Raw genomic sequence first — 19051 nt, forward strand, 5'->3', positions numbered from 1 at the left:
TAGGAAAGTCATGGCACCTGCAGTTTGGGTCTTCATGCCCATGCTAAGTTTCTTCTGCTGATATATGAGTACCAGGGGATTACTGCCTGAAAGTACCGTTGGGGAGTCCCACGGTGACTCCAGAGAAGGGCCACAGGAAGCCAGAAAGACCAGGGTCAAATCCTAGCTCTACCTATCAACTGCACTTTTGACTCTGGAGAGGTATTTGACTTCCTTATAGCCCTGAGAGTTTGTTTCAGTAGGTCTGAGACAGGATCTAGGAATCTCTATTTTCAACCAGCCCAGCATATGACTCTGATACTAGAATCCTGGTTTGGGGCTGTTTCCTAGAATTGGTAGTACCTAGAGTCAAGCATGAACCCTGGAGCCAGACTGGCTGGGTTAATTCCAGCTCCACCAATTTAGGAGTTGTATACTCTTGGGCAAGTTACTTACCTCACCGTCTCAATTTCCCTATCCGTAAAATGGTGATAAAGGTCGTACCTATCCCATGGGGTTATTGCGAGGTGATCTCAAGTATGCTAATTGTGTAAAGCATTTAAAATGAAGCCACTTACACAGCAAACACTGTGTTATTCTTATTCTAGAGCTACAAACCTTTATCTACAACTCCAAAATTAAAAGAATACTAAAAATCAAAAAGTCTTCCCCTAAAGTTTGGCACAAATTAATTTGGCAGCAAAACCTGATCTGAACTGACGGGAGGCTATTGTTAGTCTGTATTTATCCCTTATTCTGTATTAATAAACTTAAGAAATATCAACATGTTTGATTATGGAATGCTGCTCCACAGCCCCAGAATAGGTGTAACATAATAGATTGTATATTTGTGTATTTCCTAAAAATCTGAAATATTCTCAATTCCAAAACACAGGAGTTTCAGAGAAGGGAGTGTGAACCTATATTTCATTATCCTTTGTTGGCCAGAGACCCTGTGTGACAACCATTGTGAGAAAACTCGACATCTGGTGGTTGCAGTGGAGAACAAACAAAAACAGAATAAAACAAATAAACAAAATGCCATTATTAAAAGTTCCAATAGTGTAGAGCTTCCAGTACTGTATATATACAAAAAATTGATTGTAACTTAAAATTGATTACTAAGTCTAAATTGATTACAGACTCTAAATTGGAATCATAAATTTTAAAGTATTTTAAAATTGCTTTATCAGTTTGCTGAGGTTTCCTAACCCCAGACTGACTCCTAGCCAGGATGCAGGTGGCTTTAGTATGTGCTACTTAGACTAGAATACTCTTTGTTTGATAGTCTTTACTTTCCAATGCTTTCATTCTCACTTTCTGCTCTGAGACTTTCTCTTCTTACCTAATAGAATGCAAATCAAATGCCTTCGGACACCTTTCCCTTTATACCTAACACAACCTTTATGCCTGGGGTCAGCAAACTTTTTCTGTTAAGCGCCAGTTTGGACTTTGTGGGCCATTTGGTTGCACCTACTCAACTCTGCCATTGTGGAATGAAAGCAGTCATAGACATTACATAAATAAATCAGGGTGGCTTGTGTACAAAACTTCATTTATGGACACTGAAATTTAAATTTCATATAATTTTCACAAGTCACAAATATTAGTCATGATTTTTAAAAACCATTTTAAAATGTAAAAAATATTTTTAGCTTGTGAGATGTGCAAACACAGGCAGTGGGCCAGATTTGGCTCATGGTGTAACAGGGAAGAGCCAATTCTGACTCCATGTTGGATCTGTTTCTTTTACTTTAAGCTTTGCTTTTTGTTGCTTTTGATATTGTAATCAAATTACAGTCTATAGCTGTAAGCATACATAATGGCCTGCCACAGGGAACCCTGCCCCTCTGCCTGTTAAACTAAAAGGCTTTTGTTCAGCTCACAAACATTCTGACCCTGCCCACCTGTGAATGGCTGCAGAAAAGAAGAAATTAACACATCCCCTACTATTTTTTGTTTTTTTAAAAAAGATTTATTTATTTATTTATTTATTTTTGGCTGTGTCAGGTCTTAGTTGCAGCACGCGGGCTCTTTGTTGCGGCACGCGGGCTTCTCTCTAGTTGTGGCACACAGGCTCCAGAGCACGTGGGCTCTATAGTTTGTGGCACACAGGCTCTCTAGTTGAGGCGCGTGAGCTCAGTAGTTGTGGCGCACAGGCTTAGTTGCCCTGCAGCATGTGGGATCTTAGTTCCCTGAGCAGGGATCGAACCGGAGTCCCTTGCATTGTAAGGCGGATTCTTTACCACTGGACCACCAGGGAAGTCCCCATCCCCTCCTATTTTGCAAGATAAATGGTCTTTTTAATTTACTTCCTCACCTCCTCCCCCTCTGTTCTACAAAAGAAACTGGCATCGAGAGGCCGATAAGATGGTTTTTTGGGGACCCTAGTCTGCCATCTTCTTGGTTTGCTGGATTTCCAAATAAAGTCGCTATTCCTTGCCTCAACACCTTGTCTCTCGATTTACTGGCCTGTCGTGTGGCGAGTAGAGTGAGCTTGGACTTGGTAACAATGGGAGGGCTATAGTTTGCTGACGCCGGCTCTAACTCAGGGTTTCACAACCAGTTAAGCAGTGATGTCAATTCTTATTGTACATTCTTTTAAAATTCAGACTTCTCTGGAATTTCCCACATTCAGAAGTTATTTGGCAGGTAAGATTCTGTTCAGGGAGCACTTTGGAGTGGAGCCGCACCCCTTATCCCCACCTTCCTGTTGAACCATCCAGGTCTACGTATTACTTTCATTGAGCTTGTCAAGGGAAATACTTTGTTTTGTGCAGGCGTGTAAAATATTGTTTTTCTGTTGCTTTCTTTTCCTTTGCTAACCCAGAAGGCTTAATACCTTTATTATTACTATCTGGTCTAAGATGTTCCTAAATGGAGCAAACAGATTTTTAAAATTTTCTAAATCGATAAAGCCAAAGTCTGATTTTTTTTTTTTTTTTTTGGTTTTGGAACTATCATTAAAAATTTTTTTTAAAAAACTTTGCAATAATCAAACTTACAAAAACGTAAGTAGTACATTATAGATAATCTTCTCCTGACCCATCTGAGAGTCGTTGACCTGATGACCCATCACCCCCTAATACTTCATCAGGAAATTTACTGATGTTACTACCACATAGTCCTCAGACTCGTTTCAACAACTGTTCTAATAACGTTCTTGATAGCAAAATGATCCAGTTCAGTTCGTTCAGTTAATGTATGTGTCTTCAGTTCTTTGGTTATTCTTTGACCTTGGTAGCCTTGGCACATTTGAAGATTATAGGCCTGTTATTTTGTAAAATAACAATTTTCAATTTGGATTTATCTTATACTTCCTCATGATTACATTCAGGTTTTGCATCTTTGGCAGAAATATCACAGAAGGGATGCTGTGTTCTTCTCAAAGCATCCTATCAAGTGGTGGAAGACTTAGATTTCTCCCATTTTGTTCACTTAAGGTGAACTCTGCCAGGCTTCTCCATTTTAAAACTCCTCTTTTTCCCATTGTACTTAAAAAATATTTTATGGAGAGGTACTTTGAAATTACTTACATATCCCATTTTTCATTAAACTGTTCATTCATTCATATCAGTATAGACTCATAGTTTTCTCTTTTACTCAGTGATTTATAAGCCATTATTTGGATGCTCAGATTGTTCCAGATTTGCCCAGTAAGTCCCTTAAGGCTGGTTTCTGTGCCCTTTTGACATGCAATTATTTTTTTTGAGTACTTCCTTGCTTTCTTGCTCATCTTGTACTTTTCCTGCCCAGCTATGGAATCAGCCATTTCTCCAAAGACTCCTGGCTCCTTTAAGTGGAGAATGTAGTGCCTGAATCTGGATGCTGGGTGTATGCACTGCACTGGAGGAAGAGGGGAACTGCTGCCCCACGGCTCACTTAGTAGACAGTGCTCCCCTATATATATTTTTTTAAAACAACAGCTCCTGTTTATTTTTATTTATTTATTTTATTTTTATTTATTTATGGCTGTGTTGGGTCTTCGTTTCTGTGCGAGGGCTTTCTCTAGCTGCGGCAAGCGGGGGCCACTCTTCATCGCGGTGCGCGGGCCTCTCACTATCGCGGCCTCTCTTGTTGCGGAGCACAGGCTCCAGACGCGCAGGCTCAGCAATTGTGGCTCACGGGCCTAGTCGCTCCGTGGCATGTGGGATCTTCCCAGACCAGGGCTTGAACCCGTGTCCCCTGCATTGGCAGGCAGATTCTCAACCACTGCGCCACCAGGGAAGCCATCCCCTATATTTCTTTATGTTGAAATTCATGAGTTCACACCAAAACCCAATACCCCCTATATTCAAACCCAATACCAGAGTTTATTCTAGTCTTTTCCCTTTTTGATGTGTAACATCTCCTCTAACAATGAGAAAGCTGGCTTCCATTATCCTTAATATTTCTGCTTATTTAATCAAGTTCCCTGTTCCTACCCAATCCACCATTGCCATCCCTCCCCTGCGTGGATGCCCTCCCCATCCCAAGTGTAGGATGACTTCCAGCACTAGGCCACACCCCCAGCTCCTACCCACACACACCAGGCTGGGAACCCATGGGGATGCCTGCCCCACCTAATGGTGGAATTGTGGGTAAAGGAAAAAGGGGAAGGGGAAGGCTGAGTCTTGTTGAGGTTTTATGTAAATTCCACAAAGGAAGAGATCTTGGTTTTCACTGATGTATCCCAAATACCTAAAACAGATCCTAGCACATGGTAGGCAATAAAAAACACCTTGAAAAATTTATAAAACTATAGGGTCAACAGTTCATTTAAATTCTTTATATTCAAATATTTAACTTCAAGATATTTCCCCATCATAATAGATTAACTTTTTATAACTATAAAGTTATTAGATTCAGGAAACAGTTAAAAAAAAAAGGTTAAATCTCTGATTAGGCAATGTGAAGTTTATCTTAAATTTGGATTTATGTGCATGGATAAAACCTCACAGAATTGCACTGAAAACATCAACATTGTTTGGGACCAATTTAACAAAATACAAAAGGTATTACTTCTGAACAATATTAACAGATACATTGTTAAATCAGAACACATGGAGACAACTTCAGAGATGGATACAGGTATGGGGGGGGCTGAAGCTCACATAACTTTGGAGGCATTTTTTAAGGAAAAGAATTAGGTACAGGGTCTTATAAGGGGACTGTGTAAGTGAGGAGTCCTGAATTTTAGGCAGCAAGTCTGCTCCTTGAAGGAAGTCAGAGTGAAAGTGTCCAGGCCCAATGCTCAGCACAGAGCAGGCATACAAAATTTTAAGATATTACTGAAGAACTCTGCATCCAGCCTGTTCTTCTACACATTAGGTCCTAAACAAATCTCTCTTAGATACTGCTAACTGACCCCTGACTTGTCCCTTCTTAGAAAACAGGTTCTAATGAAAGTTTTGCTGTTCAACCAGGAATGACACAGGATTCCAATAAGGTCTTATCATTTTAATTGACTTTAATGATTATTGCTCATCTGCAAGGATTAATATTGCATTCATTAAAAATCATTCAATACAAAATAAACTTGTTCCTCCCAAGTTGCTCTCTACACGCTCCCTCTGATGCCAGACATTTTCCCACAGTGTCCTTTGTTACATGGCTTGACAGAGACGGAGCCCTTACCTAGTATTTCTATGGACACAGTAATAGATATGGGAGCAGGGGGCAGGCCAGAGGGCAGCAGGACCTGGGCCCCTTCCCTCCAGCAGAACTCACACGATGGATACCACTGTTGGCCAGGTTACCTCCCCTAAAGGATGTGCTGTTCTGACTGGCTGGTTAAACGCCTTGGGAAAAAGGGCTTGAACCATTAGCATCTACAGAGAAGAAAGCATGGTCACACTGGCAAGGAGTGGGAAGGGGCTGGTTACGGAGAAACAGGAGAGGGAAAAAAGTTTTGGCAAGGTCACTGACCCCTGCTAGGAAGTCACAGAGTGAAAGCTTTCCTTCTTATATTTCTATTTTTAATTAATGTCTGTCTTCTCTGATCAATGGCAATAGGGAAATGAAAATTTCTAGTATCTAGCACTAATGCCTGACCCAACTTTGAAGGATCACCAGCTAGAACAAGTTGAGAATTTAGAATCCTGGATAATTATACACTTAAAGCTCATGAGCATAAAGCTCACCTGACCATGCAGAAATGCTGGTAAGCAGGGTGCATGGCATGGGAATACATCTCTCTTATCTCTGAGGATTCTTTCAGAGTGTGAGCCAGGACATACTGATTATTTTCTCTATGCACAAACTGCCCTTTAAGGTCTCAGTTCATAAACTTTCTGTGACATGTGTCAATCAAAAGTGGTACTGCTTCTGTAAAACTAAAGTTACATGGGTCCTAAAGTCCCAGACAAGTTATACAGAGCTAATTTCCCTCACCCTGACCCAATTTATCCTTCCTCCTCCCATCCACATCTACCTCCCTTTAAGTATTTTAAATTGCAGAAGCATAGATGATTAGAAATTTGCTCTTAAAGGATAAATCCTAAAGACAGAGCTCAGTGCTGTATACTGAGTAATGGCTCAAGAAATTTGCTTTCAGCACAAGCTGATGGGGCAGAGCTGATAAAATTTACTGTTACGGCCCCAGTTCATTGATGCTATAAACTATGGGCTAGAAACAGAGGGATTATCAGAGTTTGAGATCAGCATTTCTCTAGACTCAACTCTGCACTTTTAGCTCCAAAGGTTCAAAAGATAAACTGGTAACAACTAACCACTCAAGCAGCTCCTCAGTATTAAGACTAAACATTTTTCTTACTTAAAAAAACAAAACAAAAAAACAAAAACCAAAAAACAAACAGAACAAAAACAAACAAAAAAACCCAGAAATAAATGCTAGGGGACAAAATTCAACTTAATAGAGTACAGTCTGGATAAAAACCTGGAAAATGAGAGGGTCTGGTGGGAGTGGAGGAAGGGCTGTACTAAATCCAAGTGGGCCTACTAGATCTTAACAAGCGACACTCACTAGTACACATCTCTGAACCAAACATACCACCTTTACACAGGAAACAGGGCTTGGAACATCTAGGGGAAATTAACATGCACCACCTATATATAACCTACCTGCCTGGTAGGTACCATCCCTGCTCCTCTGAAGAAGTGAAAGAGCACTGATTTCAGCAGCTAAGAAATGGGCTCTTTTAAGGCAATTTAGACATTGCAGATTGTTCCACATAGAAGGTACCTTAGCATTTCCTGTTAATAAGGTACCCAATTAAGACTATAAAGTCCCCAGAAATGGTAAAGAAAGAATCACCTTTCTGGGCTGGGAGAGTAAAATCCTTCTTTAGTGACTAGGGTGAGAAACCTTGAATCTCAGTTTCATCTAAAGAGCCATGAAGCAAGTTCCTGTGTGGTCTGCAGAACTTGGATAATGAGATGAAAAAACAAGAAGGAAATTATAGGAAAAAAAATCAAGAGGAAAGGATTAAGAAGAAAATAAAAGTTTTCTTAAAAAATATTTCTTTTAGAGTTGTGTGGTTCATGTGGACTGGTCCTTGGTAATACGGTCCATTAGTATCTGTAAAGAAAGAGATTGACTGTTTAGTACTTGTGTCTTCCACATGAGAGTTCCAAGAAAAGAATCCGAAACAGAGAACACTCTCCAGGGTCCTTCCCCTGCCCAGGCCAGGGATTCCTGCAGTAATTCCCCAAGGATTATTCCTCCCTGTGCTTCCAAAGGACTTCCAACAATGCCATCTCTAGCTGTATCTCCTGCTCCCTAATACTATAAATCAGTGGTTTTCAACCCTGACAATACATTAGAATAATCTGAAGAAGTTTTACAAAATAAGCCGGGGCCCCATTCTAGACTAACTCTATTAGAATCTCTGGGGGTGAGGCTCAAGCTCCAAAATCTTAGAAAATGCTGACTTCTTTACATCTACTACTAGATATACAATTTCTCTGTTTACCTTGTTAGTGTGGGGCGGAGTTCTTGTACTCTTCAAAATTAGCTATAACACTATTTAAGAAAGCTGGCTAGCCTGCATGGCTTAATATTGGGGAGAAGAGCTTTTCATTTACTTTCTCCCAAGTTACCTGTAATAATTGGGTTTGAATGGCCCATTTTTGTTGAGTCCCAGATATTTTGCTTGGTCATCTGTCAGCTCTGTCAGGTGGGCATCAAATGATGGCAGGTGCAAGCTGGCAACGTACTCATCTAGGAAGAACAAAGTGGCAGGGGGGCAGACTCCATTTCAAACATGCCTCTCAGGGCATAACTTCCCCCTATTTTCATCTGAAGCTTCTTTGAGAGAGAGGACAAGGCTTGGAATAACTTTGAAAGACTCTAACTCGGAATATTTGCTTAATTTAAAAAAAACCCTCAAAGTTGCCTTTAAGGTATTTCTCTCAGTACATCCAGAGTGCATTTAGAAAGCCATTTGCCAGCGGGACAAAATGGGCCGACTTGTTCCTCCCCATTCTTCTCTGGCAAAGCTTTTGGGTTCACCTCAATGGCCAACATACCATGTACTATTCTCACTTTCCTGCAGCAACTTCCTTAGCTGGATTATAGTCAAATTATGAATCAAAGTGGACACCAGTAAGGTCAAAAGAGTTAAGTCATCAACATTTACTTACGATAAGATCCATAAAGGCCTCAAATCTTAGGATCATGGATTTCTAAGGCAGCTGGCACAAATGTATTAGTTTTCCATAGATAAGCTTCCTGGGCTTTTACCTTTATGAATATGAATTGAAAACCAAAAACCAAAACCCAAAGGTAAGCTGAGGTAAGCTGTTGAAGGGGACAACAGCAAGAAGTTTTTTAGCTTTAAGAGGACAGGGGTTTGGGCTGACCAATGAGAGGGGAGGTTGGCACCATATTCAGAAAGGTAAAGGACTAAAGATGATGCATTATGTCACGTGAACACAACACAGTTGACCCCTGGAATGACAGAAGACTGTTCGTATATCTCATAGAAGATGGACAATGAAAACTATATTTGTTTCTGTTTCTCTCATTTTGGTCCCAGGCTATAATCAGTGGTAGTAAGTTTACTAAACTTCATAAAGCTACTCAGGATAAGAGCATCTACCCTAAACCATTGTGCTAAAGCACCTTTACTCATTAGTTGTAATTCTTACTACAATTTTGCAATATATTTAGTATTATTCTCACTTTACTGATAAAGAAACTGAGGCTCATGGAGATAAGAACTTGTTCCGAGGTCCAAAAACCACTAAGTGCTAGAACAGGGATTAGAATCCTGACTCTAAATCCAATGCTTTTCATGATATTCATTTTACCAAACCATGCAAGTCTGGGGATCAATATAGGTTTCTACTGTTTTCACTCACCCATTTTCTTAGGAAGCAAGTATACATCTTGTTTGTATCGTCCCTCAGGTGCATTATAGAGTTCTATCAGTGCCAAAGCCTAAGGCGGGAAAAGAGGGTCAAAAACCACAAAAACACTTCTTAGGGTCATTAAAAAACAAAAACAGAAGAACTAGATTTAACAGGGTCTTGGGGTAAATACTGAAGTGATCTACCACAGTGGCAGCACGCAGGACTTGGACTGTGGTAAACACCAGCACACATCACAGGAGGATTTATTGGTGTTTTTGTTTAGTTCCTAATAAAAGAAGAGACTAAATACAACTGAGCTGAATGAAACACTATATTCTAAATTAAAACAGCCAACCAAAGGGACACAAACACTGACTCTGCCTGACTGATTATCTTCTACACTTGAGAAAGCCTAAGTCTTGACAACTTGTAACCTGAAGAAAACAGGTTGATAAGAACACAGGAGGGCACACTCTCATTGGAACTCTGATCTAGGCCCAGTTCCACTCATCTTAGTGCAGGCTAAGCCAGCCTTTTGTCACATACCTGTGTTGTAGCTGTGATGGACAGAACAAAGGTGGGAACCGTGGAGCAGCTCAGATTGAGCAGACGACCCTGAAACGTTGAAACAGAGCCCTGGTATGAGTTGTGTTATCCCTCTGTCATGTCATGCAAGTCACGCAAATGCAGGAAAGGACTTTATACTCCTCTAGACTCAGTTAGTAGAGGAAGAATTACAGTTCCAAATCAGGACTCTAGGTTTTATCTTATTTTCTGCAAGTCCATCTGAGTCTGACAAACTGAAGAATCAGCTGTGGTCAGGAAGTAGTATGTTACTTAGTAAAAAGTAGATATTTTTTGAGTGATTCTATCTTGGAGACCAGACTATTTGAGAAATATACCTCTATCCAAAGATAGAATTCAGGGAAACATAGGCTGAATATGTTTACCCTGCCGCCCCTCCCCGGATGGCTCTAACCATATTGCTTGTGCTGTACTGCCCAAACCCTTGTGTGTGTGCACCTCTGCCAGAAGGACGACGCGTTTGCCATCTGGCCAGATGACATGATCCACCTGAGAACGTACTCGCTCCCATGTCAGCTCCGGAGTGCGGAGGCTGGTCTGAAAGGAAGAGAGCGCAGTTGACTGGCTATAATGGAAGGAAGCAAAAAAAGGCCTAGCAACAAATCAATGAGAGAAGGCTTACCACATCAATTTCCGTGTTTGAGTGGCCCATATTGCATACGATACAACTGTTTTTCATGCGATCCAAATGCTCCCGTGTCACTACATTCTTATTTCCTAAAAGTAAAGGAGAGTGGCTGAGGAAACAGATCCTGGCGGGGAAAGGTACTGACTGGCTTTCAGTTAGAACATGGGAGAGAGGTTTGCTGGCACTAAAGAGCGTGTATACACTGTGAGGAAAGAAGTGTGCGTTGCATAACAGCTCTTTAGGCTCAGTTATTTGGTTTTAAGATCAAGCAGGATAAAAAGCCATCAAGGAAAAAGGCTCTTTGTTCTGGAAAATATGTTAAGGTTCTGATAGCTTACTCTAGTTCTCAGACTTTTACACAGAACACAGGTCTTACTTACTTTATATAAAAGTCAATTAGATCATTTTCAAGATTTAACCTCAGAGTTAATACTCCTCCATGTACACCAAAGCACTGACACTTACCTGTGCAAGTTATTACGACATCAACTTGCCGGATGACTTCATTTAGCTTTACCACCCTGAACCCATCCATGCTGGAAGAAAAGGAAGGAACACTATGAGCAAAAGCAAGGAGGCAGTGGGACAGAAGCTGGTCACAAAATGAGACAATTAAATGTCTTTCTAAAGTTAAATCCAGGGCTACCTCACTGGAATGGTAGTAATAAGCTGTGCTAAACTATACACACTGGGCTCTTCAGACTCCCCAAGATTCCATCCAGGAAGGGAAAATACCAAGAAGCTCTACGAGTGCCCTATGATTACAATGCAGGGAACAGAGCAATCTTAGTCTTCTCCTTCTTTGAGAAATTTCTCCAAGGAATGGTTAATACAATAATCAACCTCTTAGAAACATAAAGTCCCTGGAGTGAACCTAATGGTATTACCGCTGTTCTTACCAGGCCTGCAGAGCACAGATGGGGTCAATTTCTGTGATATAGACAATTGCTCCGAGGGCCTTGAGAGCAGCACAGCAGCCCTTTCCCACCTGCAGAGCATAAGAAAGAAGTCAGGTCCATTCAGGCGCGGATATTTAGTAGGCAGGTAGGCTCCCTGGGAGATGGGAATTAGCCTCCCTGAAACCATCAATCATCTAGCAAGTCTTTGCAAAGATGCTCCAATCCAAGCAGAGGAGAAACAGATCCTGATTATGTTGTGACCCTTAGAGGAGTGATTTAGCAGACATTTCAAGGGCTTTAGCAAGGGCTGGAGCTTGGGATAGTAAAAGAGATAAAGGAAATAAAAGTATCACCATCAAGGAAACAAGACCAAGGAAGAGCAACTGTAACCTCTAGTTTCTTGTTCCAGGAAAACCTGATAACTATCACTTGAGAAACATCTCACTCAAGGACAGCCTAGCAGCTCGGAAACTTCTGTGGGTCATTGTTTATGACAATAAATAAAATCTCTTGTCATCTATTCTAGTTCAGAGATAATCAACTATATGTCACTTCAGATTTTACCCTTCACTCCACTATAAGTCACCTGTGGGACCAAAATGCTACATATTTACTTGAATTAAGTCTCATAATGAAAAGGTTACTGTTATAACTGGGGGGAAATGATGCCAACATTCCATACCATAAGACAAAGTGGTGAAATCTAAAAACTCAATTCGTTCTATATGTCTCTATTCATAAATCTGAATAAAGGACTTTTGCTACTATTTTGAGACACTTCATCTAAAAGCATATTTTAAACCCTGCATCAGTGACTCTACACTGACAGCACAAGTCTCCTTCACTCAAAATTTCTAACAAGTCTGTGAAAAGGCAGACAATGAGGCCCAGCTACTTACCTCACCGTAGCCACACACCACCACTTGTTTCCCACCAAACATTACATCTGTGGTCCTCTTCAGGCTGTGGAAACAGACAAGCCTCAACTCAAACATTATTAGCTCAAATACAGTCCCTCTGAAAATTAGAAGTGTGGGCAATGCCCCATAAGAACTTCAACTGGAAGTTGGCTGGGCTCAGTATGAGATAGAATGCCTCTAACAAACTTTTAAAGCCACAGGAAGACCAGGGGGCAAAACTGGAGGGATATCAGACTAACATTATAACCCAAGCCAAATTTACCCCCTATAAATTTGAATAATTATACATTTCAACCTACCCATCTAAAATGGATTCTCGGCAGCAGTATAAGTTATCAAATTTCTGTTTGGTAACAGAATCGTTGACGTTCATGGCTGGAACACAGAGTTTCCCAGCTTTGGAGAGCTGATACAGCCTAAAGGGAGAAGAAAGCCACAAAAACAAAAACAAAGTTAGCTGGTAAAACACAGTAGCTGGCAAAGTCTGCCTAATTCTCTTCAAGCTCTATGCTGCCCTCCCCAGTCTTATTTATTGCCCAAGAATATTAGTAAACAAGGTAATTCCTTGTTATCCCTCCTAACTTCTTTTCATTTTCTCTTCCCCAACTCCCCCCCCCTTTTTTTGGAAGGAAAAAAACCTTTCAATTGAAGAAATTTACTTCTCTTTCATAAAAGGGGATACATTTCCTTAGACCAGCATTTTCTTAATCTTTAAAAAAAACCCGTGCCTACTTCTGATAAAGATTATCAATGATTCTGATATGGTTCCGTGTGTGTGTGTGTGTGTGTGTGTGTGTTTAAGCATGTGTAACGTGCCCCCAAATGAGAAACACTTTCTCAGATATTTTTTAGGTATTCCAACAAGCAAATAATATTTTGCCCAGTATTATTTTTTGTAATGTGTATAACATATAGTTTTACAATAGATTTTTTTCGTATTTCAGATATAAAATTATAATCCAAAATTGAATACAGTTTTTCAAGATATATTCACTCCCTACCTCCCAGCAATGACTGAGAATCACAGTGGAATAAATGGGAGAGAAAATGTCTGAACTAGAATCTGAAATAACTTCCTTTTAGGGTCTCCTTGATTTTTTTCAAAGGTAAATACTCAAAAGTTTTATCTAAGGAAGATACTCCCATTTAGTTACAAGCCTGAAACATAGCCCTAAAGCCTAAAAGAGACCAGAAGAATCTGCTGAGGCAAGGACACAAGGGGCAGCTACTCCAGAATCTGTTACCTGTGAACACCAGTCACGCTCTCTTCCACAATGCCTCGGATCTTCTTAAACACGTTTGGATACTTCTTATAAACCCAGTGGGTTAAGTCTCCCCCATCATCCAGGATCTATAGAACAGCCAGAAGACTTCTATGGGCATTCAGGCTGCTAGAGCTGGGGGGAACTTTGAACCCACTTTCTGCACTAGTAAGAGAGCCCTGTATGTTTTGGAGAGCACTCCTCAGAGCTCCTTAGAGCAGGTTTAGACAGTGGAAACACAGTCAAATTTGTTGGTCTAAGATGGTTAAAAGGATTCCTAAGTTTGTTCTACGCTATGGTGAAGAGTAGTAGGCTAATCACAGACTCATTTTTTAGTCTAGAGCCCTGATATAAAGCCCCTTGGAACGTAAAAGGAGAGCTGGGGCAGGAAGGAAAGAAACCAGAATTTTACTCCAAAGAGGTACCATATCATTTTCTTCTATTTCATTCTGCTGTGTTTGAGCCACATGTGTTCAGTTGGTCTTACCCTTCCCCCGCCTTTCCATTCAGTACTCAGACCCATCCTGAATAGGTATCAAGCTAACCATTTTGGCAACAAAGTAAGTGCATAAGACCAAACATCCGAAACATATTTAGGGAACCATGCTTTGAGGGAAAAAAGGAAAGAAATCCATTGTCAAAAGTGTAGGATGAATATGCATTATTACCATGTTGGCTTGCCACCCATCCATGTTCACACAGCGGTCAATACACCACCAGAAGTCATCTTCTGACTCGCCCTTCCAAGCAAACACTGCAACTCCTGTAGAGATGGAAACAACTCAGCTCATTCCTCTTTGGGGGAGTGTCCTATAACATCACTCTCTGAGATCCAGGTGAAGAGAAAAAGGCTAAAGAAATTACGCTGGAAAGGAAACAACTTATGGAGGGCAAAAAGTCAAAAGAGCATCTTTAGTTCAGAAATTAGTTAAGAATTTAAGGGATTTTTGTTTTTGAAAGTATTTTAGAACCTTAAAATGTTATTCTCTTTGGTCAATTTTATACGTGGAATTTTATTCTAAGGAGATAAAATGAAGTGGGAATCAAAACAAAGCTGTTCACTACAACATTATTTATATTAGCAAATATCTTGAAACAACCTAAATGTTCCACATTAGGAAAACAGTGAAGTAAAATCACATGGCCATATGACTATAAATGATGCTGTCGAAGTTTTCAGTGACATGGAAACTACTTCTGAAAATGTTATATTTACATTATAAAATTGTATATATACTGAGACTTATTTCATCTCTGTAAAAAGTGAATAGAAAAATGGAAAAATATGTCAAATATTATCTCTGTGTAGCAGGATTTTAGGGGAACCTCTTAAATTTTCTGCAATAAACATCAGAAAAGAGTAAACAAGAAAAACAAAAGTACTATACAGTTGCTTTCTGAGGATCATAGGAAGATGGGAGAACCTTAAAGAAACTTCAGAGTGATTTTCCTTTGAACATTTTAACAATAAAAATTGCTTTATGTTTAATTGAACTCATAAGTAGTTCATATATTTTCAATGCAATATTGAATACCAAATTATCTAATGAACTATCAAATAGATGGTACTTCTTGTGTTCTCTCAAAAGTGAGGAGACTTTTGTGAAAGGAGACCAGCTGAGCTCATACTCACACAGCTCACATAGTTTAAAGTTCTTTCTCATTCATTTAACATTAGAATTGGGCATTTCCCCATATATTAGATTCTTTACAAAGATCATTTTAAATGACTATACAATATTCCACTATGCATATGGACCTTTATTATCCATTTCCTTCCTGTCGACACTTTTATTACCCTCCACATTTTATAGCCCCTAGACATACATGACACTGTAAAGATAATTCTGATATGTAAAAATTATGTTTAGATAATTATTTTGCAGCAAAGTCGGTGAAAAAAGCTGAACTTACCAGCCTCAGCCAGTGCTGCAGCCACTTCATTCTGAGTGGAGTAGATGTTGCAGGCAGACCAGCGGCACTGAGCCCCCAGGGCACAGAGTGTCTCAATCAACACCTATATAGATGTATAGGAAGACAGAGTGAGAAGGAGGAGGGCCAGACTTGAGTGGTAATTAAGAGAACAATGCCCAGCAACTCAGCAGCAACAGGTGCTACACTGGGAAGTTACAAAAGGGTGTGTAATCCACTAGTTAGTACACTGGAATCTAACTTTACCCCCCAAAAATGGTCCCACAAGTCTTAATAACATATTTATAACAATCATATTTTTGCAAATCGAGATCTCCCTAAGTCAGGTTGGTTAAAAGTAGGTTATATCTATACAATCAAAGTAGAAAACCCGATTATTGTATAACTGGGAGGTTCCACTTAATAGTTAGCACTTGGAAGTTAGATAGGGAAGGAAAAGCAAGTAAAAAAAAAAGAAAAAGTGTCCCTCCCCACCCCCACTCCCATCAGAAGACCATCACTTTTCTCCCAACAAACTCACCGCTGTCTGGGCTGTGATATGTGTACAGCCCACTATTTTAGCACCAGCCAAGGGCTTCTCCCCCTGAGCACGTTTCCTGAGTGAAATCAGAGCAGACATGTCTGTGAAAGAACAGAGTATTTGAGCTAGGTCTGCACTAGCAATATCATTAATTCCTGCCCCAGCGACATCTAGGGCTGGTCTGGATCTGTTGAGATATGGTGAGGTAAGGAAGAAAAACTCTAAGCACATTTTTTTTTTTTTTTTTTTGGCCATGCCACATGGGTTGTGGGATTTTAGTTCCCTGACCAGGGATTGAACCCGGGCCCTTGGCAGTGAGAGCATGGAGTCCTAACCACTGGACCGCCAGGGAATTCCCTCTAAGTATATATATTTGATGCCTGGCAGCTTCAACTGCAGAACAACAGCAGTGAGTTGTCATCTAATCACTTGGAATTTCTCTCTTCCTCTACTGTTTCAGCCTTATATGTAGAGGGCTTATATGTAGTCAAATTCTCAAAAGTGATCGAAATGGAAGGTGAGTGTCATCATTCATCTGGGAGAAGAGGGAAGTAGTTATGGCATTGGCTAATGGATTCCTATATACTACAATCATCAGACCAGGAAGAAAGACTTTACATCAGCAGAAGCCACTTGCTTCTGTTTTTCTATGCTGTCTAATCCTATTCTGTCAGTTTGTTTGAGTTCTGTACTCCTGCCCAGTATAGAACATGCCTCCAATGTGAAAGCAACAAGAGTAAAGAGACATTATTGGGAGTGGGGCTGGGTAGAGAAACCAAGATTTAACTGATTGTCAGTCATTTTTACTCTTGCTCCAGCAGAGGGTGCTCAGGATCAAAGACCAAAAGAGACCCTAGGTCACCACCTCCTTAGCTGAAAACCCTCCCACATTTGCTGCTTCTGGGAAATCTGGGTCTCTGAGATTGGCAGCTATTGTAGGATCCCGCAGAACTAACCACCATGTACTGATCCAGGATTTGCTGACTCTGCAAGCAGATCTTTGAATATGGTATCATGCGGGAGGAAAAGAGAAACTACTCTGTGTAATTACCACATGCTGAGAACAGGAAGCAGCAGGGAGAACAAGAACAAGAATCCTGCAGCTCAAGCTCCATACAGATAGATTTGTTTATATAAAAGTCCAAGATACTCGAGTTTCCCAGGAGACTTTCAAGTTAGCTTTCAAGGCTTAAGTTGTTTGTGCATCCTGATGACTAGCAAGTGGGTTGCTTCTGGTCCCCTACCCACTCCCTTTCTTTACCTTGCTCTGCAATCTCAATCTCCCGGCGTCCAAATTCTGCCTGCTTGATGTTCTTCACACAGAAATTGCTGCTGCCCTTGGAGTTGGTTTGCTGCTTTTCTCGGGGGGAAACCTCATCATCAGAGCTATCTGTATAGGACGCAGCTAGAGCCAGGAAAGAAAGGAATGAGGAAAGAAAAACCTCAATGGCCCCAACTCCACAGAGTGCAGTCACCAAGGGACTCTCATTTAAGTTAAGCGAACACTCTTAACTGGAGCCACCTTTTACGTCTCTCTCCGTTCTACTCCTCCAGGGTCTAAGAAATGGTATGAATGAAACTGTTGTAGATCTTTCGGTATTGTGGCCCTTTTACCCCCCCGCCCCCGATGACGTTGCCATTAGTGCCTGTGATAAGGAGCTATTGATCCCAAACCTGCACCAGCTCAAGAGAACCCCTCAAAATAGGGGCACTTGGTCCCAACTGGGACTGGAACCAGACATGGCAAAAATGGAAGAATAATTTAGGGCATATAAGGAATGTTATTTCTATAGATCACTGGTTCTCAAACTTAAGTATCTAAAGCATCTGTCAGAATCACATGGAAGGTTTGTTGAAACACAGATGGCTAGGGCCCCACTGCCACAAACTCCCATTCAGTAGGTCTCAGATGGGACCCAAGAATTAGCATTTCTAACAAATTCCCAAGTGCTGCTGATATTGCTGTTGAGAGGATCATACTTTGAGAACCATTAATGTAAAAGAATAAAAACAGTAAGATAACCTTATCTTATAAAATCTTATAAAGAGATTTTACACTAGGTTGCACTAAGGAACACAGAAATGACACAAAAGATGAACAGCACTGGTTCTACTGCCAGCCCTGAGATCACTCAAGATGTTCAACTTTAAAAAGCAGCTTCACAAAAAGCTAAAAATGTCCTTTCAGATAGATATGCAGGAGAATATAAAACAATCACTCCTTACCTCTCAAATCACTTCTTTTCTCTCATTGAATATTTTCCTGATCACCGTCTCTGCCAGTGTACCAGGTCTCTCGCTGACTTCTACATACACATCCTCCTCTGTCCAGCTAACACAAATACTACTAAAGGTTATCTATCCACTAGGACAATTTAACTCTATCACTAAGCTTTTAAAAATGCTCTACTAGGTCCCCATAAAACATGGCCATCAAGATCTTTAAAGACTTCTTAAAGCTTCCATCACTCATCCCAACTTTTTCTCTTATAACTCAATCTTCCAAATTTTTTTCTCTTAGCTATAATTAGCCTGCTTGTCACCTATCACTTTTTGTATCTGTCTCACTCCAAGACACCTTTTCACTTATGATCGCCATTATATTTTGGAACCTTTTCTTGCACACATGCTCATAGTGAGACTGCATATTCATTTATTTCCGTACTTAACCCTGTATACCACCATTTGTACTTGTCTGCCTATCTTGTCCATAATGGGTTATCAGTGTCACAGGGCAGAGAATAAGTTTTTAAAAATTGTCTACCCATTTCTTTTTTTTTTAAACAGTCCTTATACCTCAAGCCCAGTCCTAATGTTAGTAATACAATGCAAACAAGATGATGGCAAAAGAAAATAAATGGCTTTTGGTACAAATTCCTTTGCTGACATTCATAGCAATCTATGACCTTGAGCAAGCCTTTTAATCTTTTAACAATGTTTCCTCAGTTGAACAATGAGGGGGTTGGATTAGATGCCCCGTTTCCTCCAGTACTCAAACTAAGATTCTATATACTCTTCCATGTTAATTTTCT

The 19051-nt window shown here is 40.3% G+C and overlaps 1 protein-coding gene across 2 annotated transcripts in view; it reads right to left on the bottom strand.

Moving 5' to 3' along the window:
- Positions 1-5403: 5403 nt before the first annotated feature.
- AHCYL1 (adenosylhomocysteinase like 1) overlaps positions 5404-19051 on the bottom strand; it is a 39566-nt gene continuing 25918 nt past the window's right edge. The window contains exons 3-17 of one of the 2 annotated variants that reach the window (XM_061183740.1): positions 17281-17424; positions 16020-16120; positions 15482-15584; positions 14236-14330; positions 13550-13656; positions 12605-12721; positions 12285-12348; positions 11386-11474; positions 10952-11022; positions 10481-10575; positions 10297-10395; positions 9820-9888; positions 9283-9361; positions 8020-8140; positions 5404-7498 (exon numbers count right to left, since the gene is read on the bottom strand). In XM_061183740.1, coding sequence (XP_061039723.1) covers positions 7492-7498; positions 8020-8140; positions 9283-9361; positions 9820-9888; positions 10297-10395; positions 10481-10575; positions 10952-11022; positions 11386-11474; positions 12285-12348; positions 12605-12721; positions 13550-13656; positions 14236-14330; positions 15482-15584; positions 16020-16120; positions 17281-17424 — 1361 coding nt within the window. In that variant the 3' untranslated portion in view covers positions 5404-7491. Of the gene's footprint in view, positions 7499-8015; positions 8141-9282; positions 9362-9819; positions 9889-10296; positions 10396-10480; positions 10576-10951; positions 11023-11385; positions 11475-12284; positions 12349-12604; positions 12722-13549; positions 13657-14235; positions 14331-15481; positions 15585-16019; positions 16121-17280; positions 17425-19051 lie in introns of those variants that run through there. The other variant, XM_061183741.1, reaches the window with a different exon arrangement.

Source organism: Eubalaena glacialis, chromosome 3, assembly GCF_028564815.1.
Source record: "Eubalaena glacialis isolate mEubGla1 chromosome 3, mEubGla1.1.hap2.+ XY, whole genome shotgun sequence".
In the NCBI taxonomy this organism is placed as follows: Eukaryota; Metazoa; Chordata; class Mammalia; order Artiodactyla; family Balaenidae; genus Eubalaena; species Eubalaena glacialis.